This window comes from Gnatocerus cornutus, chromosome 6 (assembly GCF_029298725.1).
Source record: "Gnatocerus cornutus isolate USDA-ARS CGAHR chromosome 6, icGnaCorn1.1, whole genome shotgun sequence".
Classification (NCBI taxonomy): domain Eukaryota; kingdom Metazoa; phylum Arthropoda; class Insecta; order Coleoptera; family Tenebrionidae; genus Gnatocerus; species Gnatocerus cornutus.
The window spans coordinates 17,326,972-17,351,236 of record NC_142238.1 but is presented as its reverse complement, the minus strand read 5'-3'; the positions used below and the strand labels follow the sequence as shown (position 1 = coordinate 17,351,236).

At 38.0% G+C, this 24,265-nt stretch overlaps 7 protein-coding genes across 11 annotated transcripts; 4 read left to right on the top strand and 3 right to left on the bottom strand.

Annotated features, from left to right (window-relative positions):
- Nucleotides 1–5: 5 nt before the first annotated feature.
- On the bottom strand, nucleotides 6–4,428 carry LOC148173518 (protein obstructor-E-like). The gene is made up of 3 exons (XM_088039479.1): nucleotides 4,263–4,428; nucleotides 641–1,057; nucleotides 6–591 (listed from the first exon to the last, which is right to left on the bottom strand). The coding sequence occupies exons 1-3, from the start codon at nucleotides 4,300–4,302 to the stop codon at nucleotides 281–283; spliced, it is 768 nt and encodes a 255-aa protein (XP_087895605.1). The 5' UTR covers nucleotides 4,303–4,428; the 3' UTR covers nucleotides 6–280.
- Nucleotides 4,429–5,718: 1,290 nt separating this feature from the next.
- Nucleotides 5,719–7,992, bottom strand: LOC148173517 (sodium channel protein Nach-like). Its single transcript, XM_088039891.1, has 9 exons — nucleotides 7,873–7,992; nucleotides 7,670–7,824; nucleotides 7,475–7,622; nucleotides 7,298–7,434; nucleotides 7,031–7,250; nucleotides 6,807–6,987; nucleotides 6,606–6,759; nucleotides 6,456–6,556; nucleotides 5,719–6,409 (listed from the first exon to the last, which is right to left on the bottom strand). The coding sequence occupies exons 1-9, from the start codon at nucleotides 7,990–7,992 to the stop codon at nucleotides 6,219–6,221; spliced, it is 1,407 nt and encodes a 468-aa protein (XP_087896017.1). The 3' UTR covers nucleotides 5,719–6,218.
- A 619-nt stretch (nucleotides 7,993–8,611) lies between these two features.
- On the top strand, nucleotides 8,612–13,445 carry Upf1 (Upf1 RNA helicase). 3 transcript variants are annotated; one of them, XR_015770254.1, is made up of 8 exons: nucleotides 8,612–8,965; nucleotides 9,017–9,244; nucleotides 9,291–9,470; nucleotides 9,517–9,729; nucleotides 9,779–10,170; nucleotides 10,628–11,698; nucleotides 11,751–12,829; nucleotides 12,886–13,445. XR_015770254.1 is itself a non-coding variant. In XM_088038937.1 (7 exons), the coding sequence occupies exons 1-7, from the start codon at nucleotides 8,786–8,788 to the stop codon at nucleotides 12,772–12,774; spliced, it is 3,288 nt and encodes a 1,095-aa protein (XP_087895063.1). In that variant the 5' UTR covers nucleotides 8,612–8,785; the 3' UTR covers nucleotides 12,775–13,445. The 3 variants fall into 3 exon arrangements, 1 of the variants encoding a protein (XP_087895063.1); XR_015770253.1 differs by having other exon boundaries at nucleotides 12,877–13,445; XM_088038937.1 differs by having other exon boundaries at nucleotides 11,751–13,445.
- Nucleotides 13,446–13,502: 57 nt separating this feature from the next.
- On the top strand, nucleotides 13,503–14,738 carry NANS (N-acetylneuraminic acid synthase). Its single transcript, XM_088038554.1, has 4 exons — nucleotides 13,503–13,654; nucleotides 13,705–14,044; nucleotides 14,091–14,317; nucleotides 14,360–14,738. Exons 1-4 carry the CDS (start codon nucleotides 13,526–13,528, stop codon nucleotides 14,714–14,716), a joined length of 1,053 nt encoding a protein of 350 aa, XP_087894680.1. The 5' UTR covers nucleotides 13,503–13,525; the 3' UTR covers nucleotides 14,717–14,738.
- Nucleotides 14,704–15,562, bottom strand: LOC148173514 (putative U3 small nucleolar RNA-associated protein 11). Its single transcript, XM_088038555.1, has one exon. The coding sequence runs from the start codon at nucleotides 15,450–15,452 to the stop codon at nucleotides 14,742–14,744; it is 711 nt and encodes a 236-aa protein (XP_087894681.1). The 5' UTR covers nucleotides 15,453–15,562; the 3' UTR covers nucleotides 14,704–14,741.
- A 309-nt stretch (nucleotides 15,563–15,871) lies between these two features.
- Nucleotides 15,872–20,143, top strand: LOC148173513 (uncharacterized). Of its 3 annotated transcripts, none has more exons than XM_088039221.1 (10): nucleotides 15,872–16,310; nucleotides 16,356–16,499; nucleotides 16,545–17,926; nucleotides 18,500–18,608; nucleotides 18,798–18,990; nucleotides 19,038–19,152; nucleotides 19,199–19,458; nucleotides 19,508–19,773; nucleotides 19,823–19,946; nucleotides 19,996–20,143. In XM_088039221.1, the coding sequence occupies exons 1-10, from the start codon at nucleotides 16,108–16,110 to the stop codon at nucleotides 20,020–20,022; spliced, it is 2,823 nt and encodes a 940-aa protein (XP_087895347.1). In that variant the 5' UTR covers nucleotides 15,872–16,107; the 3' UTR covers nucleotides 20,023–20,143. The 3 variants fall into 3 exon arrangements, with proteins under 3 accessions (XP_087895347.1, XP_087895346.1, XP_087895348.1); XM_088039220.1 differs by having other exon boundaries at nucleotides 15,873–16,310; nucleotides 18,488–18,608; XM_088039222.1 differs by having other exon boundaries at nucleotides 15,873–16,310; nucleotides 18,488–18,608; nucleotides 19,984–20,143.
- Nucleotides 20,144–20,224: 81 nt separating this feature from the next.
- On the top strand, nucleotides 20,225–23,715 carry Pi3K59F (phosphatidylinositol 3-kinase 59F). The gene is made up of 10 exons (XM_088038434.1): nucleotides 20,225–20,414; nucleotides 20,459–20,647; nucleotides 20,694–20,850; nucleotides 20,896–21,045; nucleotides 21,091–21,309; nucleotides 21,487–21,940; nucleotides 21,982–22,400; nucleotides 22,446–23,013; nucleotides 23,057–23,396; nucleotides 23,441–23,715. The coding sequence occupies exons 1-10, from the start codon at nucleotides 20,344–20,346 to the stop codon at nucleotides 23,670–23,672; spliced, it is 2,799 nt and encodes a 932-aa protein (XP_087894560.1). The 5' UTR covers nucleotides 20,225–20,343; the 3' UTR covers nucleotides 23,673–23,715.
- Nucleotides 23,716–24,265: the final 550 nt, after the last annotated feature.

Below are 24,265 nucleotides of genomic sequence, written 5' to 3'. Positions count from 1 at the left end.
ATAAATTGGTGTTTATTCTAGATTTATTAAGTAGATTACACTACTATTATTCACAACGTGTTACACAACAATGAAGACGAAAAATAAAAATACTGGCACTAGAAGAAAGGAGAAAGGCAATACAAACAAGTGAAAGTAAAATTTACACTTAATGTGAAAGAAACAAATAAATTAATTTTTCATTACATAACGAACATGTCAACATGAAGTATTGCAGTAATTGCAAGGAAATAGTCAACAAACTGTACCCATTATCGATCAGGTACGAATTTTGAAGAGTTTAGTTTCTCGGTCTATTCTTCTGTGGCAGCGGAATAGCGCCAGGAGGAAGGTTAAATTCCTGTTTGTTCTTATTCTTAGGATTATTCTGCGGGATGTTACTATCGTCGTCTTCTTCTTGCGGTGGTGGAGGCAGAGTACTTGGTACGTCACAGTCTTCAGTTGGTGGCACCACACATCTCAAAGATCTCCGATCGAAGACTAACATAGCTGGACATCTTTGCAGACGTGGGTATCCTCCTTGGCACTGCCAATACCTGTTGCACGATTTTCCCAAAGGCACATTACCATTAGGATCGTCATTGCAAAGAGCTAAAACAAAGAGTTAAAAAATCGCAGGGATTCACATTGGAGGTATTACGATGCTTCTGGCAACCTTCGACGTTCTCAGGCCAATCACAAGAGTGTGTCCGTTCGTTGTACAAGAGACCGCCAATGCACAACTGTTCGGTAGCAGTACCATTCCAGCAGGTCCAGTAGCGGGTGCAGGAAGTCTCATGTCCGAAAATGCCATAGAGCCAATCGCAATGTTCTGTTCCAATGGGTGGGTTCACTTGTTGTTTGTTTTCACAGTAGTTGGACCTCCATGGATAATCGCAGCCTTCGGTGACGCCGCGGTTTTTACCAGCGAAGACGAGACCATTGGGACAGTCATAGAGCTCCGGTTGGCCGTTGATGCACTCCCAATATCTGTCGCAGTAGGTCTGATCGCCCACCAATTTAGATTTCAGTTGGCAAGGGTCTTCTTGGTTTCCTTTCAGTTGGGCACTCACGCAGCCTGAATAAAATGTGTTATCAAAACGGTAAAACGGTAACTAGTAATGTAGCCGGTATTATGCGGACAATTTCTATTTTTTCCTTATAAGTCAAAGTTGAAAGTAAAAGTTCTTGTGCAATTTGGGTGGAGTACCGGCACGAACTACGACCTTCCTATTTCCTTACTCTCTCTGATCTTTCTATCGTATTCTAAAATTCATGGGAAACTGCAAAATCCACTTATCCAGGATTGACCTGAATTTGGACGTCCCTTCAGGGTATTTTGTGCTCATCACGTTCATCTCACTTTCTTTTTGCAGGTGTGTAAACGCGTTACATAAGTCCAGATAAACAAAATTTGCAACCAGATAACAAGAATTTTGACTTAGCAAACAGAATCAGCAGAATTTGAAAGTTGAAAGAATCAACCTAAATAAAAGTGCATGCATCCAAATCTTTTAAAGGTGAGCTAGGTAATGAAATGGGCTCATCTCAAGGTGATGAAAGTGATCACTTTTGAGCTCACTTTTAATTAATTAAAGAAAAATTTGCATCAAATGCTGCCTTAGGAAATTGCGTCAGCTATTGTAGTTAACATTTTCATAGTGTTTATTGTTGGTGTGAGAATTTTTACATAACTGTCTTCATGGAAGTTTACGTAACGATTTTTGAGACACGGTGTAACAAGGACTGAGCAGGAATTCTAATTGCAATGCGGATAACGGGCTTGTTAAATACTTATGCAAATGTCGCAAATGATTTTAAATGATAACCTTCAAAAATGCATAAAAAAGAAGATAACTTGGTGTTGCTTCTGATAATTTAGCAATGTCTTTTAGTTGGGACATCGATCATGGTAGATAAAGTGAAGTTTTTTTATAGCTAGTAAAAGCTATTTATAGAAGTGGAAATGTTGTCACAATTTTTTTTGGAGGGGCAAAAAACAGCAAATTTTTTTCTTTGAATATTCCGAAGAATTTTACTTAAGGATTGAAATTTCTGTTTACATTCCTAATTGTTGCTAAAATCTCTGAGTCCATTGCATAACTTCAATCGTCGCAGCCTCAAACCAAAAATCGTGTCTTTGCTTAAGAAATTTCCAAATTGGTTCGTCTTGCGCCCATCAGTTGTTTTGCAACTTACCGACTTTTCATAATTAATAATGTTCACTTCTTTACATAAGTCAATTTGGAAACTGCCTGACCTTTAACTAGCTGCCGATTACACGGAACATCTTTGCTACTTACAAAAACTAAATTCGTTTTCACACCATTTATTATTGCGGTTAATGTCCTTTGCTATGACTCAACAATTCTAGGTACATTCTAAATGTAAATGGTGTGTTTCCTTATTCCATCCACATGTGGTGTGTGACTGTTTTTTTAATTTTTATTGTGATTTTATTAAGGAAACGTGAAATTGGATGTGTATCATCCAATCGAAGGCTAAGTCATTGTTATTGAATGAGATGCAAATTCAACATTCCAAACTAATGAATTCAATGCGTTCCAACCGAAAGTTATTTATGTGTTCTGGGCGGATTTTTGACTTCCCTGGGAACGCCAATCCCGTAAAAATGGTACATGGTATTACGTAAAGACTCCAAGGCCGGAATGAGCCTTTTACTTTTAAATCCAAATGAAATTTGATCCATAATACTTGCTCTTGACCTAGAAGTGCAGCTTTTTCGTTAAAATAGTCGCATTTAGCTAATTGTAGAAACTGAAACGCGGATGACCATTGAACCAGATCTGATCTTACTGAAAGTTCATGGTCATTATGAATCTCGCTCTACTTTCTCTATTGGTCTTCAATAGAACGATGGATGGTGATGATTGAGTAAAAATAGGCGTAATCTGATAAATGGCACCGATCCAGACATGTATTGTGAGAGTTCACTTTCTCTGGGTCACTTTCTACAGAAGATGATATGGCAATGCACGATAGGATCGTGATTTTTCAAACATGACCTTAATTATTTTTGTTTTGGTTGAAGCACGCAGTTTTCATTCATTTCCGTGACTAATGCGAAAGAAATTGTCCTTACCTAACCATTTATGTAACTTTGGTAATTTCAGTTTATATGTCAGCAGAGTACAAGTATCTCACATCATTCTAATAAAATTTCTCAATGGAATTAATTAGAAGAGATTCTCAGAAACTTCCTTCTTTTTCTTTTGTAACGCGCTGCTGCATCTAATTTAATTTTAATAGTAAATCGATGCACAGAGCACCTGTGAAAGTGGCAGTTTGACATTATATTAACGGAAAATGGCTTTACACTTTCTATTTATGTGTAATAAAATAGACTCAAAAATGTAACAGATTTTTCTGTGAAAGCAATGCATGAACATCTGCAGAGTTCTGTCCATGCATAACTATTTTAATTCTTACATTTAATTGAAAGTGTGGAAAGAAAGTAAAGACTAAAGAAAATGAGCTAAATGCTTCCTAAAAGTCGGCGAACTGTGGCATTTCATAAATGACTAATGCATAATAATAATTTATGGTTAAACGATGCATCAATGCGTGTGGTTACACTTTAAAGATCAACAATTTTGCCATTGACATTTGGTCGAGAGAATTCGCATAACTCCATTATAAAAAACGATCTACACTGGAGATTTAATAAAATAATACAAAAAATAAAAACGTGCACTTTTGTATTTTTTATTTTCAATTTTGTGTGTGAAATTGTGTCACTTTATCAATTGCAAATGACAAATAAACTATCAATTAATAAATGTCTTTAATAAAATCAACTGAATAAAAACTGACTAAATTTACTAGAATAAGTGTAAACAATTACATAAATTTAATGTTTTTCTTATTTTTATTTATTTTCTTCCAAAGTACTAAAAGGGGTAAAAAATGGTCACGATCAATTGCACAATTAGTTCCAGCACAATTTAGCTACTTGAGCGGAAAATTATCTCTAATTAAATTTGTACTTTACTGATGGTTGTAATATTTATTTGACTGCATTTAAAAAAACATAAGAGATAAGTTAAATAGGCTTTCTTTTAATTAATAAGTTAATTAATTGCACTCCGAATATTAACAAACTAAGAGACGACTTTTGCTTTCACTAATTTAAATATTAATTTTCCCTAATAATCATGTTATTCTCTATAATCCCAAAGTGAAGAAAGTTATTTCACTTCAGACAACCACTCACTAATTGAATTAGTTAAAATTAATTCACATAATACAATAAAATTTCTCACCGAAGAGTGCCAAAGCTAAAACACACACTTCACTCTTCATTTTTTCACTAACACCTAGTTCTATATTAAATGGATTCTCGCCCGACACTGAAGAATCACCGTCAGAGCTTCTGGTTTTGACAGAATGTAGTGGTGGCCCTTTCGAAAGTGGCTGCCACCACCACACCTCGTTCTTAAGATGATATAACACAAGAGACGACTCCTCTGCCTCAAGGCGTCTAATTTATCGAAATTTTGTAATTGTAAATGCCAGGGAAAAAATGTGAGGAATTTTTTGATTCAGAAATCATCAATGAGGAACTGAGTTAACTTTGAACTTTACCGAAGTGATGGTGGAAAAATTATCCCAGCAAAGGATAACCTTGACTTGAGTGAATCGATTGGAAGTTCTAGAAAAAAATCTCATTAAAAGACATCTAAATGGATGGTTTTATCAATTTTGCATAAGAAGAACCGGTCGCGATCTCGTCGAGTTTTAATAGGTCTTTGAAATAATTAATCATAATGGGATTTTTATCAGAAGCACCCATAAACTTTCTGCACGGTTGGGAATGAAAGTTGTACATTTATGGAATATTTGTGCTAATATTTTTTTAGATATATCAAGAATTACGTTTTGTAGAGCGCACTTTTATGTGGGCGATCCCCTATAGAAACCAGCGAGGAATAAGTACAAGTTAAGTTGAAATCTTCTTTCGTAATTATCGAACTAATTGAGCCTAAATTATTACATAATTGTTTACTAAATTAGAGATTAATCAAATGTGAATAATCTTGATCGGGAACGATTGCAAGGATTCGCGAAATTTTTATTCAAAAAAACTCGAGGATTCTTTTATGGTTTATTCTGGAAATAATGTCACCCTTTGAAATAGATTTACTTTACTTTAGTAACTTATAGTTACAAGTTTAGAGCAAAAAATTCTTAAAGCTTGTAAAATATAGTTGAGTAATATGTCCTCTTTCAAACGCTGTAACATGCAAATCCAAATAAATAAATAAAGTTTTACAGAGTCTGTGTTTGTGAAATAATTTAATCAATAAATTATTTCATCCACAAACCACAACGTTTCATCACGGTCCCGTCATTGATCCACCTGTTTTTTATGATTTTAATAGCATCTTCTCTGTTCTCGGTTCGTTAAAAACTGCATTTTCTCTAAAGACAACACTGCTTTTATTTGCTAGAAAAGTGTAATAGAAGATGCGCCACAAAAAGTGAGAAAGTCCATGACAATATCCAATACACGTCGAGAAACTGTGCTATTTAATGTAGCACAATTTGCAAAAATTATTTACTCTAATTGTGGAGGTTAACAACCTCTCTAATAATCATAATTAATAACATTTAATATAAAGAAGTAACAGCAATGCTCTAATTAACGACATCTTTAATATCCTCTCTAAAACTTTCATTTTTTTCTTTCCTTACTCATTATCTCAACAAGATGTTCCGTGGGGATTTTAAAATATGTCTTCCTGCCGTCTATTGTTTGGTAATGAACAAATCGTAATCTTTTAATTTAGAGCTTTGCATTTAATATCTCTTAATTACCTCTAATAAAATTTCGAAATCCTCGCGACCATTTCTGCGAATTGGGACGGTTCGTCTAAGACAACATGTCGTAAGTTTTAATTCAAGCAAAGACAATAGACTTTCCTTCTGCTTATTTCAATGCGATAAACGGATAAATCTTGTTTTAGTAGTTACACAACTAGTCTTTAAAATCGAATTTTTACAGTATATGGATGTCGCGTGGAAGTAAGCTGTTAAAAAAAGCAACAATGGATTATTAGCCTTGTCTCAATTCCCATCTTTTGAGGACCATGAACGTATCCGTCTCGAACATGAATTATTCAGAATTAATTCCCAGTATTGCAGAAACTCCAGAATGCTAATGTAAGGCGGAGACCTTGGGTGTGACAAGATTAAATCGGTGAAGATGGTAAGACGGCTTAGTTCACGTATTCGAAGTAGCAACCATCGAAAAAATCCATATGTTGTTGCTTCGACTGGATTAACAGTTTCTCTTTTTGTTTCTTCAAATATTTGTCTCCCAGAGGACGTATGATGATGTAATAGAAAATTTCGACGATGGTAAGCAAACTTGCGCCTAGAAAGAGACCAGCGGTACCACCAACTGAAACTGGTTAACAAATTTTGCAAAGGAAGAAGTACCAAGCTAAATTTACCTAACATGGTGAGAGGGTTTTTAACCACGCTTCTTGTGTAACGAATTGTTGGGGGTTGTGCAATAAAGTCGATGCGAACCTTACTCTGTTCATCAAGAAACCTGTAATTTTACCACAAAGATACTGTTGACCTGTTGAGCCTTTACTTACATTGATCTTGGTACTTTTGTTTTTGTAGAGCCCAAATTCATGACGTTGACTTCGAAACAGGAGCTCGTACATTTGCAAGACTTGCTTCTCTGTAAAATTTTCTTGTTGTCCATAATACAAATGAGTGAATCGTAGTCACACTCTTTAACTTTGTCTGAAACACACCACTTAGCTTTTTTTACAAAAAGTAGCTCTTTGTACTATTGTGAGGCAAGGTGTGAGCACTACAGTTGCAAATCTCCAGTTGTGCGTTAATGAGGCACTCATTTTCACACGTTGAGGTACTATAAATATCAGAAAATTGCAAATTGTTTTCGTCGTTGAACCGACATCCTCGGTTCTCAACATTTAAAAGTCTTGTATTTTCATCTGTGAATGTCTCCTAAAAGAAATAATAAGACCATTCGTTTTTCGTGTTACAGTACCTCTATCGCCAGAAAGGCCTTGTAGTAGGAGTCATCCGCGAGAGATCTGATGGCAGACTGTATCAACGCGTATTCTTTAGAGCTGTCTTTCGTAGGTACTGCATCTTGACTCATCGCATAGATGTAGAATGAAGTTTTAGAAAGTTCAATTGATAAGTATCCGTAACCAGGTTCGTGGTGGCGATCTATTTTAAACAGCTCATCAGCATTTGATTGTTTACTTAAAATATCTGATTAGTTTTCGGTTGGTACGAAAAATATATGTACTTAGCCAAGAGAGAATTGATAGCAAAGCAAGGTCCGTGGTACGTTGGAATGGGTAAGAAATATTCGCAACATGGAAATTGATTCTCATCACTGCTGTAGGAACACCGAGTGAAAACTTCATGGCAGGTGCTACGGTACTACTCAACTAGTTATAAATCAAAATAAAAATAAAAACACCTTGTTCATATAGTAGGAGTAATTTCCTAACAAACATCTGTCGCGAAAAGCACCTCCGACTTGACACTTCTCTTTGTATCTGAAAGTACCATCGTAAAAGACGAAGGATTCGAGTTTAGGAAAGTGCTCGACATTTTCACCAAACAGTCTTCAAATTTGTTTAATCAGTATAAGATTTCGACTACTAGTACTCACCGGATGTTTGGTTCATCTAAGTTATTTGATTTTTCACAAACGACTATAGCAGGGAAGTTCGTCTTCCAATCCAAGTAGGAGGTGTCCACTGTAAAAGAGATTTTCTGAGATCTGTACTGCTCGGTTGCGTTTAATATGAGGAGCAAAGACGCGCCCTGTGAAAGAAATTATGTGATGGAAGAATAATGAAAATTGATCTGTACCCAAGACGCTAAAACGCAGAGGGTCCAAAATACTCGCTCGGTCCAATGAAATCGACGATCTGCAATAAAGTGAAGACCATGGAGAGACGAATTTAAGAAATAGTCTGCAAGAACACCCATTTTAATGCAGTTCGTTGCAACCAATGCAGTAAAATAAATAATTAATGAAATCGTGGTAACATTCAAATGAGCTTTTTTTCAGTTTAAACGTGCATGTCGCTCTCACGGATTTAATATTGATAATAATCATTTAAAAAAACTTGAAGTTTTTGCGTAATTATATCAAGAACAATAATTAGGGTTTTATTGTTTTTTTTTAATCAAATTTTGGAAAATTTCTAATTAATAAGTTAGGCAGCGCGCTAGCACAACCTGTTTAATGGGTTGCCTATCTACAATCACGCTTTTTTTTTTGAAATAAAATTTAAATTCTGTTATTTCTCTTAATCAAACTTAGCATTGCTCCTCAAATTAATCGGTCTGGGATAAAAAAATAATAATTATAATACTTTGAAATTGTTATTTCGGCAGTTACTTACCCAGCATTTCCTATTATCGCGTACCATTTCTAGGTTTCTGGGAGATTAAGCGCAAAAAATTGTTACATTTTGCAGAAATAACTTCAGTTTTTTTCCTTTGTTGTTTTGCTTTTCTTTAAAATAACGCATTAAGCACAGAATTAAATTTGTATTAAAATTGAATTTGAATTTCCCGCCTCGCGGTTGGGGAAGGAGAAATGACGATAAAAAAACAAATGATTAATCAGGAAATATGGCGCTTGCCAAGGTAAAAATGTAGAAACCGAATTTTAAAGTAACCATTGTCGATCTGTCATTATTTGAAGTGTTTAAAGTGTTTTGAAGAGAAAGTTGAGTAATTCCGCGCTCGTTCTGTACAAAAATAAATCCCCAACATGAGTGTCGACGCATACGGTCCGAGTTCGCAAACTCTCACGTTTTTGGAAACTGAAGAAAACGACTTAATTGGAGCTGACACCCAAGGATCGGAATGTGAATTCACCGACTTCACTATACCATCACAGACGCAGGCTTCTCAACACGACCACGCGGGGCCCAAGGTCTCAGGTGTACAGGTTAGTGTTTAATTAGTGCAAGGTCGCCCCCAGTTTGCATTGTCGTTTCAGCTTAACAACAATATTAATAGTAAGATTGCAAGTGCAGCTACTGCTTTAGGAGAATTACAATTTGAAGAGGAGGATGAAGAGTATTTCAACAGTAAAGAACTTCCTAATTATGCTTGCAAGTACTGCGGCATACATGAACCAAATTGCGTTGTTATGTGCAACTGCTGCAAGAAGTGGTTTTGCAACGGGCGAGGAAACACCTCAGGAAGCCACATTATCAATCATTTGGTAACTATTTAAATACATTGTAACATCTTCTAAGTGTTACCTTCAGGTTAGAGCAAAACACAAGGAGGTGACTCTACACAAGGATGGTCCTCTAGGTGAAACCATTTTGGAATGCTACAGCTGCGGCGTGCGAAACGTTTTTGTTTTGGGGTTCATCCCAGCTAAAGCTGACTCAGTTGTTGTGTTGCTATGTAGGCAACCTTGTGCCGCCCAAAACTCTCTCAAGGTAGATATTTCAACCCCAAAGACATGTTCTCATTTCTATATTACAGGATATGAACTGGGATCAAGATCAATGGAAGCCCCTCATCACAGACCGGTGCTTTCTCACTTGGCTTGTGAAAATTCCATCTGAACAAGAACAACTACGTGCCCGCCAGATTTCCGCTCAACAAATCAACAAACTTGAAGAGTTGTGGAAGGACAATGTTGATGCAACTTTTCAAGATTTAGAAAGACCTGGGGTTGATGAGGAACCCCAACAAGTAATAATTTTTACATGTCGCGCATTTAATTCTAGTTCTGTTCTCTTAGGTTTTACTAAGGTATGAAGATGGTTACCAGTACCAGAATATATTTGGACCGCTCGTCAAGTTAGAAGCTGATTACGACAAAAGATTGAAAGAGTCACAAACTCAGGAAAATATCGAAGTTAGATGGGACGTGGGTTTGAACAAGAAGACTATCGCTTATTTCACTTTGGCTAAAACTGATGGAGACATGAAATTGATGCACGGTGACGAACTGAGACTGAGATACGTGGGAGAAATGCACAAGTCATGGGCTGGAGTAGGACATGTTATTAAAGTTCCTGATAATTACGGCGAGGATATAGGAATTGAGCTCAAGAATGGAAATGGGGCTCCAACAGATTGTAACAGCAACTTTGTGGTGGATTTTATTTGGAAAAGTACAAGCTTTGACAGGTGAGATTTTATCTACACTCAATTACTATTGAACTGTACCATATAATGACTAATTTTACAAAAACGCGCTGTTACGTTGTGCTCTACGTGTCTTATTTTTTTTATATTTTAAAACCCTTCTAATCTTGCGATAAAAATGGCAAAAAAATCCGAAATATGAACGATAAAACTTCAAGGTCTTAAAATCAGACGGTTAAAAACGCAACATAAATTTTACAGAAATTTGACATGCATACCGCTTTGGGGAAAGCGTGCAAAAAATCTTAATTGATCTTTCGCAAAACGTTTCGAGCCAACGCAAATGTAGGTTTTTCAACAACATTATAATTTTAGAGAGAAACCTAAAAATACCATAGACACGTAAACACCTGTGAACTTTCAAACATTGTGACAAAAATGTTAAACGCTACCACAACTGTTTAAGATTACAACTTTCCAACATTATCACAATTTTCAGAATGCAACTTGCTCTGCGAAAATTCGCCGTAGATGACACTTCCGTATCTGCCTACATTTACCACCGCCTCCTCGGTCATGAAGTCGAGGAAGTCCTCTTTAGATGTCACCTCCCAAAGCATTTTTCCGCTCCCAATCTTCCCGATCTTAACCGTTCCCAAGTCTACGCCGTGAAGCACGCTCTTCAGCGGCCTTTGTCCTTAATCCAAGGTCCCCCAGGTACTGGGAAGACAGTAACTTCAGCTACCATCGTTTATCAACTCGTCAAACAAAACGGGGGGCCAGTTTTGGTCTGCGCTCCTTCTAACACCGCTGTTGATCAACTCACTGAAAAAATCCACAAGACTAACCTGAAGGTGGTTAGATTGTGTGCGAAATCCCGAGAAGCTATAGATTCTCCAGTCAGTTTCCTCGCGCTGCATAACCAGATACGTAAAATGGAGGCTAATACAGAACTCCAGAAGTTGCAGCAATTAAAAGACGAAACAGGAGAGTTGAGCTCAGTTGATGAAAAGAGATACAGAATGTTGAAGAAACTTGCCGAAAAAGAACTTTTAGAAGCAGCTGATGTTATTTGCTGCACTTGTGTAGGAGCCGGGGATCCTCGCTTGGTTCGCTTGAAATTTCATTCGATTTTAATTGATGAAAGCATGCAAGCCACAGAACCGGAATGTATGGTTCCGGTGGTGCTAGGAGTAAAACAGTTGATTTTAGTTGGAGATCACTGTCAACTGGGACCTGTCGTCATGTGTAAGAAGGCTGCACGGGCTGGATTGTCCCAAAGTTTGTTTGAGAGGCTGGTGGTGTTGGGAATTCGACCTTTCCGATTGGAAGTACAATACCGAATGCACCCAGAACTGTCAAGATTCCCATCGAACTTTTTCTATGAAGGAAGTTTGCAAAATGGAGTTTGTGCCGATGAAAGAAAGCTCAACAAAATCGACTTTCCGTGGCCGATTGCTGACAGGCCGATGTTTTTCCACGTTACCCAAGGACAGGAGGAAATTGCTGGGTCTGGGACGAGCTACTTGAACAGGACTGAGGCTGCCAATGTTGAAAAGATCGCCACAAGGTAAAGGGTTTGGTTCATTAAGAATTTTTAATAAAACAGCGCATTTTTCTAGGTTTCTTCGCTCCGGTGTTAAACCAGAGCAAATCGGGGTGATTACACCATACGAAGGGCAAAGAGCTTATTTGGTACAATACATGCAGTACCAAGGTTCTCTTCACAGCAAAAACTACCAAGAGATCGAAATCGCAAGTGTTGACGCTTTCCAAGGCCGTGAGAAAGATATAATCATCATGTCGTGCGTCAGATCAAACGAGCATCAAGGAATTGGTTTTCTTAACGATCCGCGACGTCTTAACGTCGCATTAACCAGAGCTAAATACGGAATTATAATCGTCGGAAATCCGAAAGTACTTTCGAAGCAACCGTTGTGGAACCATTTACTTTCGTTTTACAAAGAACAGAAGGTGCTTGTAGAAGGACCACTCACAAACCTGAAAGAGTCCTTGATTCAGTTCGCTAAACCCAAGAAACTGACTAATTCGGACAATCCAGGATCTCATTTCATGACGACTTCAATGTTCGATGCTCGTGAGGCGATGGTTCCTGGTTCTATTTACGATAGAACAAACACTGCAATCAATGGGCAGTTTAACTACCCTCGGGGAGCCGTTCCTTTGGATATCTTTAGCAGAACTCACGATCCTATTAGTTACATCTCTCAAGAAAGAGCTCAGGCGGGAATGAACCTTCCAGTTCCCGTGGGAGTGTTCATGAACATGGCTGATGTCCCTCCACGTTTCTATAATCAGCACCAACAAGCCATGCAGGCGAGACAACAACAGAATCCCCGAAACCGCAAGCCACCAATCAGACAAAAAGGAAAAACTCTAAGTCAAGAGCAGACTCAACCTTTCAGTCAGAGCCTACAACTAACCCAGGGCATGTCGCAACCTGGATTGTCTCAGCCAGGTTTCAGCCTGTCGCAACCTGGTCTCAGCCAACCGGAACTCAGCCAAGATCCATACATGGCCGAGTACCAGTCACAAATGGACGGGCTTTTGTCGCAAGATTCGACCTATCAGGGAGACAGATCGGCCTTTTATCAGCCAAACGCTCAGTTCTCCCAACCATATTGATCACGTTTACACGGAGATGTTTACAAGAATCGCGGGAGCGGTTTAATGAAAATTTGTAAGTGGTTGATCTGATTGTCGATTGTCAAATTATCAGTAACGCAGCACACACAGGTCCATGACGTCGAATACCGATTGAATAACAGAGAAAGTTCAATGTCATGCCGCACCTATGTGATGAGATCAGACGACTTCTACAATCGTGAGAGCGCGACATGCATCTCCAGGAAGCCTGTAGATGATTGTTTTCACACCTCTGCTGTGACAAACTTTCCATATTTATTTCAAACATTCATTTTTAGTTATTTTCCTATTATTTTCTTATTGGTAATATTACGTACACTTTGTTTAAATATGAAATTTTAACAACCACGTAAGAGTACTTTTTTTTACCTATGGAATGAGTTTCTTAAACTTATGGAGTAATATTATCAATACCAAAACCTAGTGTCTACTTTAATCCTTGTAAAATTATTGTTTATCTAGTTATTAGTTACTTCATATTTTAATTTTGGTATAAGTAAAACACCTGGGATATTTTTGGGGTATAGTATATTTTGTCGATATAAATTAATTTGCTTGTAAACACATTAAAAGAAAATTTAGTGTCAGGTGTACTATTTTGAGATACCTTTCCTTCTAAACACGATTTTAATAAAGCCTTGACCAACCGACTCGTTTATTAATTCATCCACAATTTAATTCTCTTAATCACTAATTCTTTTCAAGGACTTCCTTTTTATCACTCCCAACAATGGCCAACGAGTTAAACTTCGGTTCACGTAAAGTCGGTGAAAATTATCCCACGTTTATCATTGCAGAAATTGGACAAAACCATCAAGGTGATATAAACATCGCCAAAGAACTAATAAAACTAGCACAGGTAAGAAAACCGATTAATTAGATACCGAGTTTTTATCCGACTTTTTTCAGCAATGCGGTGTCGATTGCGTAAAATTTCAAAAAACATGTCTTCCGGAAAAGTTCAATAAAACTGCTTTAAGCAGACCGTATTCAGGGGAGAATTCATGGGGGGCAACTTATGGGGACCATAAAAAACATTTAGAATTCACAAATGAAGAGTTTGTGGAGCTACAAAGTCATGCTAAAAGTCTGGACGTGTTGTTTACCGCATCAGCTATGGATGAAAAATCCTTGAATTTTTTACAATCTGTTGGAGTCCCATTCATTAAAATTGGCTCAGGGGATTCGAACAATTTAATGATGATTGAAAAAGCGGCGGCTACTAATATTCCATTAGTGATATCGACAGGTGATGTTTGATTTAAATTGAATGGTCACGATTTTTTAATTTCTAGGAATGCAAGATTTTAGTGGTGTTAAACGCATCTACGATTGTGTTGGCAAAATTCACAAAAAATTCGCTCTTCTGCATTGTGTCTCCGCTTATCCCACTCCACTAGAAGACATAAATCTAAACGTTCTCAAACTGTACAAAAAGGAATTTTCTGACGTTGTTGTTGGATATTCGGGACATGAAATTGGAAGTGAACCAACGCTGGGCGCTGTTGCTTTAGGAGCCAAAGTAATAATGTCTTGTCTATTTTTTTTATTACTTTTGATGTAGATAGTGGAGCAACACATTACGTTGTGCAAAAACCAGAAAGGATCGGACCATAAATGTTCCTTGGAGCCCCCGGAATTACAGTCTATGGTTGAAAAAATTCGAAAACTAGAACTAGCTCTCGGAAAACCCGAAAAAAACTTCCAAGCTTCTGAGTTTCCGTGTTATACGAAACTAGGGAAGACCATAGTGGCATCTTCGTCCTTACAAAAAGGACACACTTTAACAGTGGATGACCTCAAAATTAAAGTAGCGGAGCCCAAAGGCTTGGACGCTTCTGGAATTTACAACATAATAGGAAAACGCCTCGTGACGAACATTGATGAGGATGAATCAATCACGCAAAATTGTTTGGAATAATTTATTGTGTAAAAGTATAAAATGTCTATTTTTTACGCTCATATTTCCACACGTAAACTGGTGCTCTGGTGTGGTTGCCCCTCTTTACTCGTTTCGGCGGTAGAACGTTCGTTTTATTCTCCAGGTGCCTCTTCATCTCAACTTTCTGTTGCACAACTGATAGCTCCTTCTCTCTGTAGATCCTCTTCCCTAATTCTCCATACAAATGTTTCTTTTTTTTGGCCGCCTCGGCTATGTCCTCCAAATCAAAATCAGGCAATTCAGTCTTCTCCAACTGCTCCAACTTTCTCTTTTTCACTTCTTCTTTATTAATATTCTTAGTAAAGTAAACATGTTTGTTTTGTCTCTGTTTGCCCACACTTGTTAAGTGCAGTTGTGCTTGCAACTTCTCTATCTTCCTTTGCTCTTGTGTTCTTTTCGTCGTCAAATACCTCAAGTCTTGCGTTCTCATCAACCTAATCTGCTCAGGAGTATCCTCATCTTCAGTTTCTTTCTCAAAGTGAGCCCCATTTTCAATTTTGGAGTTGATCATGTGGTGGTAGAACTCATCGGGGTTCTTATTGAGGGCTCGTTTACGGAGGAGCTTGAGGGTTTGTTTCTTTTCATTGTAATCTTGAGCTCGGCGAACATAGTCCTTCTTTTTTTCCAAGAGGCCCAAGTGCTTTCGTTCTTCGGGTTGATGGCGCTCCTTGTGGCTCTTTTGATGAGCTTTAGCAGCTTTTTTCCAGACCGACATAATAACTTGTCATACGAACTTTCAAAATTCTAACCTAGAATTAGAATACATGTGACATTTGAAATATCCACTACGTATGTCTTAGCTTGACTCAACAGATTTCAATTAGACTTATTGTAATAACAGTAGAGGTAGGCAACCAATAATACATATTACGTGTTGCCATACTTTTATACTTTTTTGTTTTAAATAATTTTGATGTAAAAGGGGCTTATATAGACCATCTTTGCATTGGCAATAATTTCTTTTTTTTTTTCATCAAATTATAGTGACCACTTTTGTCCAGAATTATTAAATTAACAATCACATTGACGGTATTGGCAACACCGCGTTTTTTTTTAGAAACATTTATATTTATATCTTTTATCAGCATTAAGTTATGATTAATAATGTTATCGAACTTTGTAATGTTATTAGTTGTATTTCAATACTTTAAAACCTTTAACATCATTATCTTCGAAATCCTCGCAGCTTTCGAACAATCTTGACAAGTGACGACCATTGAAAATAAAAATGGCGTATGTCATTGTGTCAAAGCGTATTGTTTACTAATTTTTGCGGCTCATTCCGAACTCCAATTATGTAATTTTATAAATAGGTGAAAAACAGTGCAACTCGCGGTGTTAATGATAACAGTTAAATTTGGCGACAAACCATGTCGAAAAAAGTAACAATAACAGATCCGTTCCAACCAAAAATCACCCGCAATGATCGATTTGCTCAGATGTCTCATCAAGAAAAAGTAATAGAACAGAAAAAACGAGAGATACAAGCAAAGTTGGAAGCGAAACAGAAAGGGAATGCTGAAAATACCACCAAACCCTCATCACCAACACCTCCAAATAAGCCAACAAAAAGGTTTTATTAATTTTGTTGAATCTCTGTTTTTACTTGTCATTTCAGCCCGCCAAAGAAAACAGATGTTAAGAAATCATTAGGATTTAATTTGTTCAGTAATGACGGCTCTTTTTTGGATACTTTTAAGCAAATGAAGGAGAAAAAGTTGGATTCAAAACCCAAGTCATTCAAGATGAAAGACAGCCTAAAGTACGATTTTTCTTGTAAAGACAATGTCTAATTTTATAATTCTAGTGAGCAAAGAATGGGAAATAAGAACAGCCGGTGGTCGCAGCGTCGCCGATCACCTTCACCAAAAGACCGCAATATAAAATCTCGAATATCCCGCTTTTCCGAGAAAGCCAACAACTTTGAGCCAAAGATCACAATTAACACGTCTTTCAACAATCCACTGGCCCAGCATGGTTTTGACAACCCCCAGATATCCATAAGCCCCCAAAACGTGACAGGACAACCCTTGTTAAAGAACATTTTGCCCCCTCCTGGTGTTGTTTTTCCAACAAATCAGCAAAACAACGGACCTGTAATTGCGGCGCCTCCGTTAATATTAAACGTGCCACCCCCTCAGATTAACAATACTCTTCTATTGCCAAGTTCGCAAGGAAATGTCTTGGTTTCGACGCCAACAGTTAGTGTGACGATTCCCGCTTCTGGAGTTTTAACAACAGTGACTTTGCCTCCACCTTCGATTATCTCGACGCAACCTGTTTCTGTGTCCACTGCGAATGCTATTCCCGTGCCACCGCCGTGTGTCCCGGCTGTGGAATTGGCTTCTATTCCGCCCCCGAATCCTATTCAGGTTCAAAACATCCCCCAGCCGGAGCCTATCAATGCTTTGAATATCCCTCATCCTGCACCCATTCAAGTTCAAAATATCCCAACCCCTACTTCCATCCAACTTAACGAAATACCGAACCCTAAACCCCTCGATTTGTTGGCGATACCTACCCCAAATGAAGATAAGTCAATTTCTGATCCCGATTTCATTAAAAACATCCCTCCTCCTAATAAATCAATCCCTCCCCCGACGTTACCAGAGCCGAATGTGAACGTTCCACCCCCGAACACCCCAGTGCAGTCTTGTTTACCACCTCCGAATATAATCCCGGTTAGTATCCCACCTCCTCAAAGTATGACAACCCCGGCATTACCCCAAAACTTGACTGTACAAAGCATAGCTCCATGTCAAAATATCCTAGTTCACACTATACCTCCTCCCCAATTACAAACCCTCCAGAACATTCCCAGCCAAGCCATCACAACAGGAGTTCCACCCCCTAATCTCCAAAATCAAAGTAGTTTCGCATCAGTATCTTCGATTTCCGTGGCTCTTCCAGTAGGCGTCGTCCCATCGAGCCCTGTAACTGTCACGAATGCAATCCCTTCGTTGATGGCGCAACCTATTTTACCCCCTCCTGGGATGGGGGTTACTACAGTTAACGTAAACTGTCCGCCACCAATGTTACCAACTTTGCAAGCTCCACCACCGCCGAGTTTCGTCAATCAACCGCCTCCGATTACTAATCAGATGCCGCCGATGAATGTGCCGCCACCTCCTACTACGATGATGAATCCTGTCCCAATTGTTGGGCCCCCATTTCGGGATTTGAATGCAGGTAATTGGCGTTTTGTCGTAGTTTAAGGGGCACCGGTTTATCTGTACATAGCTAATTTGAAAGACTAAAAGTTAAAAATCTCACTTTGAAAAGAACAAGAGTGGATTTTTACATGAGTCTTTTTTCGAAATTTTTTGTAGAAAACGCGGAGATCTTGTTTAGTTTGTTGCGCAACAATTTTTTGCGCTTCGAACTCTTTTTTTCAGGGTTGTAGCTGCCGAACATTCAGTATTCAACGGTTAGATAACAGATCTTACGTAAAAATTCTAAAAAATTCAGTTCGGTGCTACGACTCTGGGGATCTCCCAGTCGCAACTCAAAACTAGCATAAGTACATTCATTCTCACACTAACACACGATTTTATAACTTTCCAATAGCTTTAAGTAAATTTCAGGACGATTTCTTAGGTGCATAAATTGTGGATCGCAGTACTGAATGTGTAATTTCCTAATTTCCTAGCTGCAGGGATGATTCGAACTTTGTGCTTTTTGAAGTCATCATTTACAAACTCGCGAGTCATCCCTGCTTTAGCACGGGGCTTTTAGTGATGTGTTGTGAAGTATTTCCCCCAGGTACTCCCGATTATGAGGCAATGGCGTCCCTCGGACGCATGGTGGCTCAATGCGGACCTGGCATAGAGGACGTCGTGCGACAACGCAAAACTCAAGACCCCAATCTGTGGTATGCAGGGACACCACGCTACCAAGTCCATTATTTTAGTACCGCAAGCTTTTGTCATTCGAATTTAGAAAAATTATTTGACAGTGACGAAAGCAAAGCGTTTTAGATAGAAAGGACTTGGTTTTATTAAGCCTGCGTCAAATGCGTGGCGCCACCGATTAATATGTTACGCTTTTTGAATGTTTATAGGTTCCTATTTCACAAAGAATCAGCCGCCTATCAACAGTACCAGCAGTTGGTGGAACAATTCAAAAGAGAAATTATTAAGATTGAACCTAGTGAAGCCAAAGATACTCATTACAAACCTGAAGACATTTATGAACCTGAAATGGCCATTGATGAAGACATGGATTGTATTAACATCAAAGTAGATCCTGATCATGTAATTATTTTCTTCTGTTTTGATTTTTTTTAAACGAGTTTTTACAGAGCGACGAGGGTATAAATAGAAGGAAACGAAAAAGTAGGTGGGGAGATAAAGACCCTTCAATACCTCCACCAGCGATTGTTCTAAATCCTGCAGTTGTACCGAGACCAACACAAGGTACTGCTTTTCCAATAAGTTTACTTTATTCATGGTTGACTTGCAGGTTCTGTGTTGATATCAAAAATAACTAGAAACGACCCTGGATTGGTCCAGTACACCATAAACACGTACGGGTCTACCAACTTATCAGAAGAAGAGTGGAAAAAAGCCGAAGACAACTACAAAATCAACATACTGTATCAAGACATGATGAAGAAACGCGAGGAACTAGAAAAGCTTCAAATGGCTGGTAAAAATAAGTACGACTATGATTCCGACGAAGATATAGATGGAGGAACATGGGAGCACAAATTAAGAGACAAAGTAAGACAATCTCTTAACTCTTCTTACTTAAAATTTCTCAACACTATAGGAAATGATGGCAACTCAATTGTGGGCCCAAGAGCTCACTCGCCAAGCTGAAGGTAAGCATCACATTGGCGATTTTCTCCCTCCTGAAGAACTCCAACGGTTTTTGGATAAAACAAACCCCAAAGATCGCCCTCCAATTAATTCCGATTATAAAGATTTCACCATAAAAGAAGACAATATCGGGTTTAAGATGTTGCAAAAATTGGGGTGGTCACAGGGCCAAGGGCTTGGATCAAACGGAGCTGGCATCGTGGAACCAATTAATAAGTTGGTAGTGAACAATTGGAGTTTATTGATTTTGTGAGTTCTTTGTTAGGGCAACTGCACGTGATCAGAACCAAGGATTAGGTTTAGGTGAAACTGACGAAGATAAAGAGGACGAATATGAAGCTTATCGAAAAAGAATGATGTTAGCCTATAGGTTTAGACCGAACCCTTTGGTGAGGAACATTTTTAGGATATAAAATATGGTAATAGATTTGATTGCAGAATAACCCAAGAAGACCGTACTACTAGAAAGACGAATATAATGTGGCCATGTTGTATATATATGTATATAAGGCAGTTCGCTGTATTATTTATGTTATAATATGTTCTTAGAGTATATTTATTACAAGATAAAAAATGTCTAAAAATATTCCCCCAGGAAGTCGTGTATATTTGGTTGCCTGCATAGCCACACTAGTTTTTTTCTAAACAGGGTTTTTGTTCGTTTGTGTTGGCAACGGTTGTCATTGACAGCCAGCTGATTGCAAGTATGTTCACAACAACAGTCATTTAAACGTTTTTTTTAAACTATCTACTGCGTGACAAGTTTATTACTATAAATTAATAGCAATGGAAGAACTAAACGATAAGTTTTACTACGTTTATAGCTCAGCCCTTTCAAACAGAATCCAGATCAAAATGTAAGTGTTAAAACTCATCAAACATTTGTAACAGATCATTTCAGCGGAACGTTGGAAGGAAAACGACAAAAACCTGAATATTTTAAGCTATTATCGGACCCACTTTTGAAATATTCAGGTTTGTGTGAAGATGGTTGTTCAGATCTGATGGTGGTGTGCCAAATTTTTGATCAAAATCAGCCTCTTGCTCTTCCCGTGTCAACTTCCTACAAGCCTTTTACATCGCGTTGGAGGTGAGATTGTAAACGTGGCTACATTCTGAGCATTGCGTGCTTTTAGTTGGAATGAGTGGCTGACATTACCAGTTCAATTTAATGATCTTCCTCGAACTGCTCAGTTGGCTCTTACAATTTATGATTGTGTTGGACCTAATAAAATCTGGCCAGTAGGAGGTACAACAATCTCGCTTTTTAGCAAACATGGGTTATTTAGACAGGTAATATACCACTTTTTTGTGTTATTTATTTGGTTGGTTTATTAGGGAATGGTGGATTTAAGAGTATTACCTAATACTCAAGCTGATGGGAATTATCCAACGCAAACGCCGGGAAAAGCTAAAGATCAAGGGAAGGAGCAGATGCAGAGACTCACCAAATTAACAAAGAAACATAGAAATGGTCACATGTCAAAGGTGGGATTATTAGTTGAGAGTTCAAGTTTTAATGAGAGTTTTTAGGTGGATTGGTTAGACCGTTTAACTTTTAGAGAACTAGGACTTATCAACAATGAAGAAAAGAGTTGCTCAGAATACATGTATCTTATGATTGAATTTCCAACTATCATTGTTGATTCAATTCCACACTACGTGGTGTATTTTGAGCAGAACGGTGAAGACATCCATTCCTTTAGGGCTCAAACTGATATCGTCACAGTACCAGACCAAGAAATGTTAAAGGTAATTTTTTTAACTTTTTATGTATTGTCGTTCCCACAACATTGCGTCATTCCCATTGTTCTAATCTAATAAGAAAATAAATAAATTAGCCGGCGACTTTTATGGTTTCCATCTTCATGCAACTCTCATTACATCATGTGTTGTTGCCAATCACGTCTCTGTTTTTTAACTTGTCAGGAAAACCTCGTCGAAAGAAAACACCACAAATTAGCCCGTTCTTTGCGGAGCGGTCACTGCGACAAAGATGCAAAGCCCAACGCTGCTATTAGAGACATTCTGAACACTATAGTCTCGTATCCTTCAACCAAACCTTTGACGAACGAGGAACAAGACCACGTGTGGAAGTTTCGTTTTTATTTGAGTACCCAGAAAAAAGCATTGACCAAGTTTTTAAAGTGCGTTAATTGGACTCAGAGTAATGAAGTGCGGCAAGCTATCTCCATGATGCGGATATGGGTCCCTATGGATGTAGAGGACGCTCTGGAATTACTATCGCCGAATTTTACCCACCCCGCGGTGAGGAAGTATGCGATTTCGAGACTGCAACAAGCACCAGATGAAGATATTTTGTTGTATCTTCTGCAGTTGGTGCAGGCTTTGAAGTATGAGAATTTCAAGGATATTCAAGAAGGTAGTTGATTAGATTTGTTTTAATTTTAATGCTCCCTTTAGCCTATGCCAGGATATCACCGGGTCGAGAAACAATCTTAATGCATGAAGAACGAGAAGCACAACTCGAGAAAAAAGACAGTAAGGAGAGCAACAGCACCATAACCAGCGAATCTGTGATGCACCGATCGTCTAGTTATAACCAAGCGGATCAGATAGCTTCATCTAATGTAAACAGCGTCATTGAAGTAGACCCAGATGATCGAGTAGCCAGTTTACCTGAAAATATACCGAATTTGAATGTCCAGACTGATTCAGGTCATACTGACACATTGCAAGATCACATGGAAGATGAAGATGACATTCAAGACTTGGCGACGTTTCTTATCCAAAGAGCGTGCAAAAACGCGAAACTGGCGAATTATTTCTATTGGTATTTGTTGATTGAATGTGAAGATCCTGAGCCCACCATGAAACAAAACGTAATTTTCCGGTTTATGTTAGCTCGTGTTTATGAATTCTTTTAGATCGTCATAAGGGAACTGTATTTGACTGTAATGAAAACTTTCTCGCAAACTTTAGCGAAAGGCAACTCAGAAATGCAGAAGAAGCGACTAACTCTGTCTCTTCAACAGAAGTTTATTGATAATTTAGTCAAGTTGGTAAAAACAGTATTACGAGAGGGCGGTAATAGGAAAAAGAAGGCCGAGAAACTTCAGCAACTCTTAGGAGACCCCACAGCTTTTAAGTTTAATTTTAGCAACTTTGAACCAATTCCGTTTCCTCTTGATCCGGATATTATAATTAAAGGAATTATAGCACAGAAAGCTAGTTTATTCAAATCTGCACTAATGCCGTCCAAATTACACTTTATCACAACGGATAACAGCGAGTATGTCGCTATTTTTAAACACGGCGACGATTTAAGACAAGATCAGTTAATCCTCCAGATGATCACTTTAATGGACAAGTTGTTGCGCAAAGAGAACTTGGATCTTAAATTGACTCCTTATAAAGTTTTAGCGACTAGCACAAAGCACGGGTTTGTTCAATTTATAGATTCTGTGAGCGTTGCAGAGGCGGTTGCCGCAGAAGGTGAGGAATTCGATGGTGTAATTTCGTCTAATCCACTTTTTAGGGAGTATTCATAACTACTTTCGGAAGTACCATCCTCAAGAAAACGGTCCTTATGGTATCGCCCCGGACATCATGGATAGTTACGTTCGTTCATGTGCTGGATATTGCGTTATCACGTACCTTCTGGGAGTGGGCGACCGCCACTTGGACAATCTTTTATTAACAACGTGTGGAAAATTGTTCCATATCGACTTTGGTTACATTCTTGGTAGAGATCCTAAACCATTACCACCCCCAATGAAACTTAGCAAAGAAATGGTAGAAGCGATGGGTGGAGTGAATTCTGAACATTACCAAGAATTTAGGAAACAATGTTACACTGCTTTCTTACACCTGCGAAGGTATGACTTTATTGTTGTATTTAGTCTTGATTGATTTGTTTCAGACATGCTAATTTAATGCTTAATCTTTTTTCACTGATGATTGATACAAGTGTACCCGATATCGCTTTAGAGCCTGATAAGGCCGTGAAAAAAGTGCAGGAAAAGTTTCGCTTGGATCTTGGAGAAGAAGAAGCGGTGCATTATATTCAGAATCTTATTGACTCTTCAGTTACTGCGGTCATGCCGGCTATTGTCGAGCAGTTCCATAAGATAACGCAGTATATAAGGAAGTAGTCTTATTTATTTTTATTTGTGATAAATATAAGTTGCTTTTATTTATTTTTATATTAATAAAAGTGGAAAAAATTGGTTACAGCCCCTTCGTTATTTTAAAATGAATTATGTCGTCACTACTATTGTTATAATTATTGGAACGATAAAGTGGAGGGACGGAATTTGTATTCAAATTCCAGTGTTCGGAATTTTTTTTTTGTATGTTATCACAGTTGCTATTTATAGCACCTTATAATGGTAATAACTCCATCTGTTACTGGAATGCACGCAATCAGACGATTATAGAAAAACCGCATTTATTAACATTACAAAAATAGCAACAAAGAGATATAATGCATTCACGATCTTTTTAGACCGCGGTAAGCCATGGAAATCTAGTAACTTGGTTGGTAGTCAACCTTTGTGAGCTAAAGTTTCCTGAAAATGATTGACATTCGTTCTGTCGATTGGAGTTGTCACCTTTTTTTGGTTATGAATTGTGTCTGAAACCTTTCCTCTGTTGCCAGTTTGAACCGAACATTCAGAACTTGATAATTTTATTGAATTTTTATCTAAAATTTTGAAATTATTTTTCAACAAATGCAATATTAATC

What these genes read in the sequence shown, in the direction of transcription:
- LOC148173518 (XM_088039479.1), bottom strand. Translation starts at nt 4,302, where the DNA reads ATGAAGAGTGAAGTGTGTGTTTTAGCTTTGGCACTCTTCG. An exon ending in TTTAGCTTTGGCACTCTTCG is followed by an intron (nt 1,058 to 4,262) that starts GTGAGAAATTTT and finishes CATTTTATTCAG; the next exon opens with GCTGCGTGAGTGCCCAACTG. An exon ending in CGAAGGTTGCCAGAAGCATC is followed by an intron (nt 592 to 640) that starts GTAATACCTCCA and finishes TCTTTGTTTTAG; the next exon opens with CTCTTTGCAATGACGATCCT.
- LOC148173514 (XM_088038555.1), bottom strand. Translation starts at nt 15,452, where the DNA reads ATGTCGGTCTGGAAAAAAGCTGCTAAAGCTCATCAAAAGAGCCACAAG.
- Pi3K59F (XM_088038434.1), top strand. Translation starts at nt 20,344, where the DNA reads ATGGAAGAACTAAACGATAAGTTTTACTACGTTTATAGCTCAGCCCTT. An exon ending in TTTCAAGGATATTCAAGAAG is followed by an intron (nt 21,941 to 21,981) that starts GTAGTTGATTAG and finishes TGCTCCCTTTAG; the next exon opens with CCTATGCCAGGATATCACCG. An exon ending in AGCCCACCATGAAACAAAAC is followed by an intron (nt 22,401 to 22,445) that starts GTAATTTTCCGG and finishes GAATTCTTTTAG; the next exon opens with ATCGTCATAAGGGAACTGTA.
- LOC148173517 (XM_088039891.1), bottom strand. Translation starts at nt 7,992, where the DNA reads ATGGGTGTTCTTGCAGACTATTTCTTAAATTCGTCTCTCCATGGTCTT. An exon ending in AGGCCTTTCTGGCGATAGAG is followed by an intron (nt 6,988 to 7,030) that starts GTACTGTAACAC and finishes TATTTCTTTTAG; the next exon opens with GAGACATTCACAGATGAAAA. An exon ending in TCACACCTTGCCTCACAATA is followed by an intron (nt 6,760 to 6,806) that starts GTACAAAGAGCT and finishes GGTGTGTTTCAG; the next exon opens with ACAAAGTTAAAGAGTGTGAC.
- LOC148173513 (XM_088039220.1), top strand. Translation starts at nt 16,108, where the DNA reads ATGTCGAAAAAAGTAACAATAACAGATCCGTTCCAACCAAAAATCACC. An exon ending in AGCACAAATTAAGAGACAAA is followed by an intron (nt 19,459 to 19,507) that starts GTAAGACAATCT and finishes TCAACACTATAG; the next exon opens with GAAATGATGGCAACTCAATT. An exon ending in GGTTTAGACCGAACCCTTTG is followed by an intron (nt 19,947 to 19,995) that starts GTGAGGAACATT and finishes ATTTGATTGCAG; the next exon opens with AATAACCCAAGAAGACCGTA.
- Upf1 (XM_088038937.1), top strand. Translation starts at nt 8,786, where the DNA reads ATGAGTGTCGACGCATACGGTCCGAGTTCGCAAACTCTCACGTTTTTG. An exon ending in GCCACATTATCAATCATTTG is followed by an intron (nt 9,245 to 9,290) that starts GTAACTATTTAA and finishes TGTTACCTTCAG; the next exon opens with GTTAGAGCAAAACACAAGGA. An exon ending in TTGATGAGGAACCCCAACAA is followed by an intron (nt 9,730 to 9,778) that starts GTAATAATTTTT and finishes CTGTTCTCTTAG; the next exon opens with GTTTTACTAAGGTATGAAGA.
- NANS (XM_088038554.1), top strand. Translation starts at nt 13,526, where the DNA reads ATGGCCAACGAGTTAAACTTCGGTTCACGTAAAGTCGGTGAAAATTAT. An exon ending in TCCATTAGTGATATCGACAG is followed by an intron (nt 14,045 to 14,090) that starts GTGATGTTTGAT and finishes TTTAATTTCTAG; the next exon opens with GAATGCAAGATTTTAGTGGT. An exon ending in CTGTTGCTTTAGGAGCCAAA is followed by an intron (nt 14,318 to 14,359) that starts GTAATAATGTCT and finishes CTTTTGATGTAG; the next exon opens with ATAGTGGAGCAACACATTAC.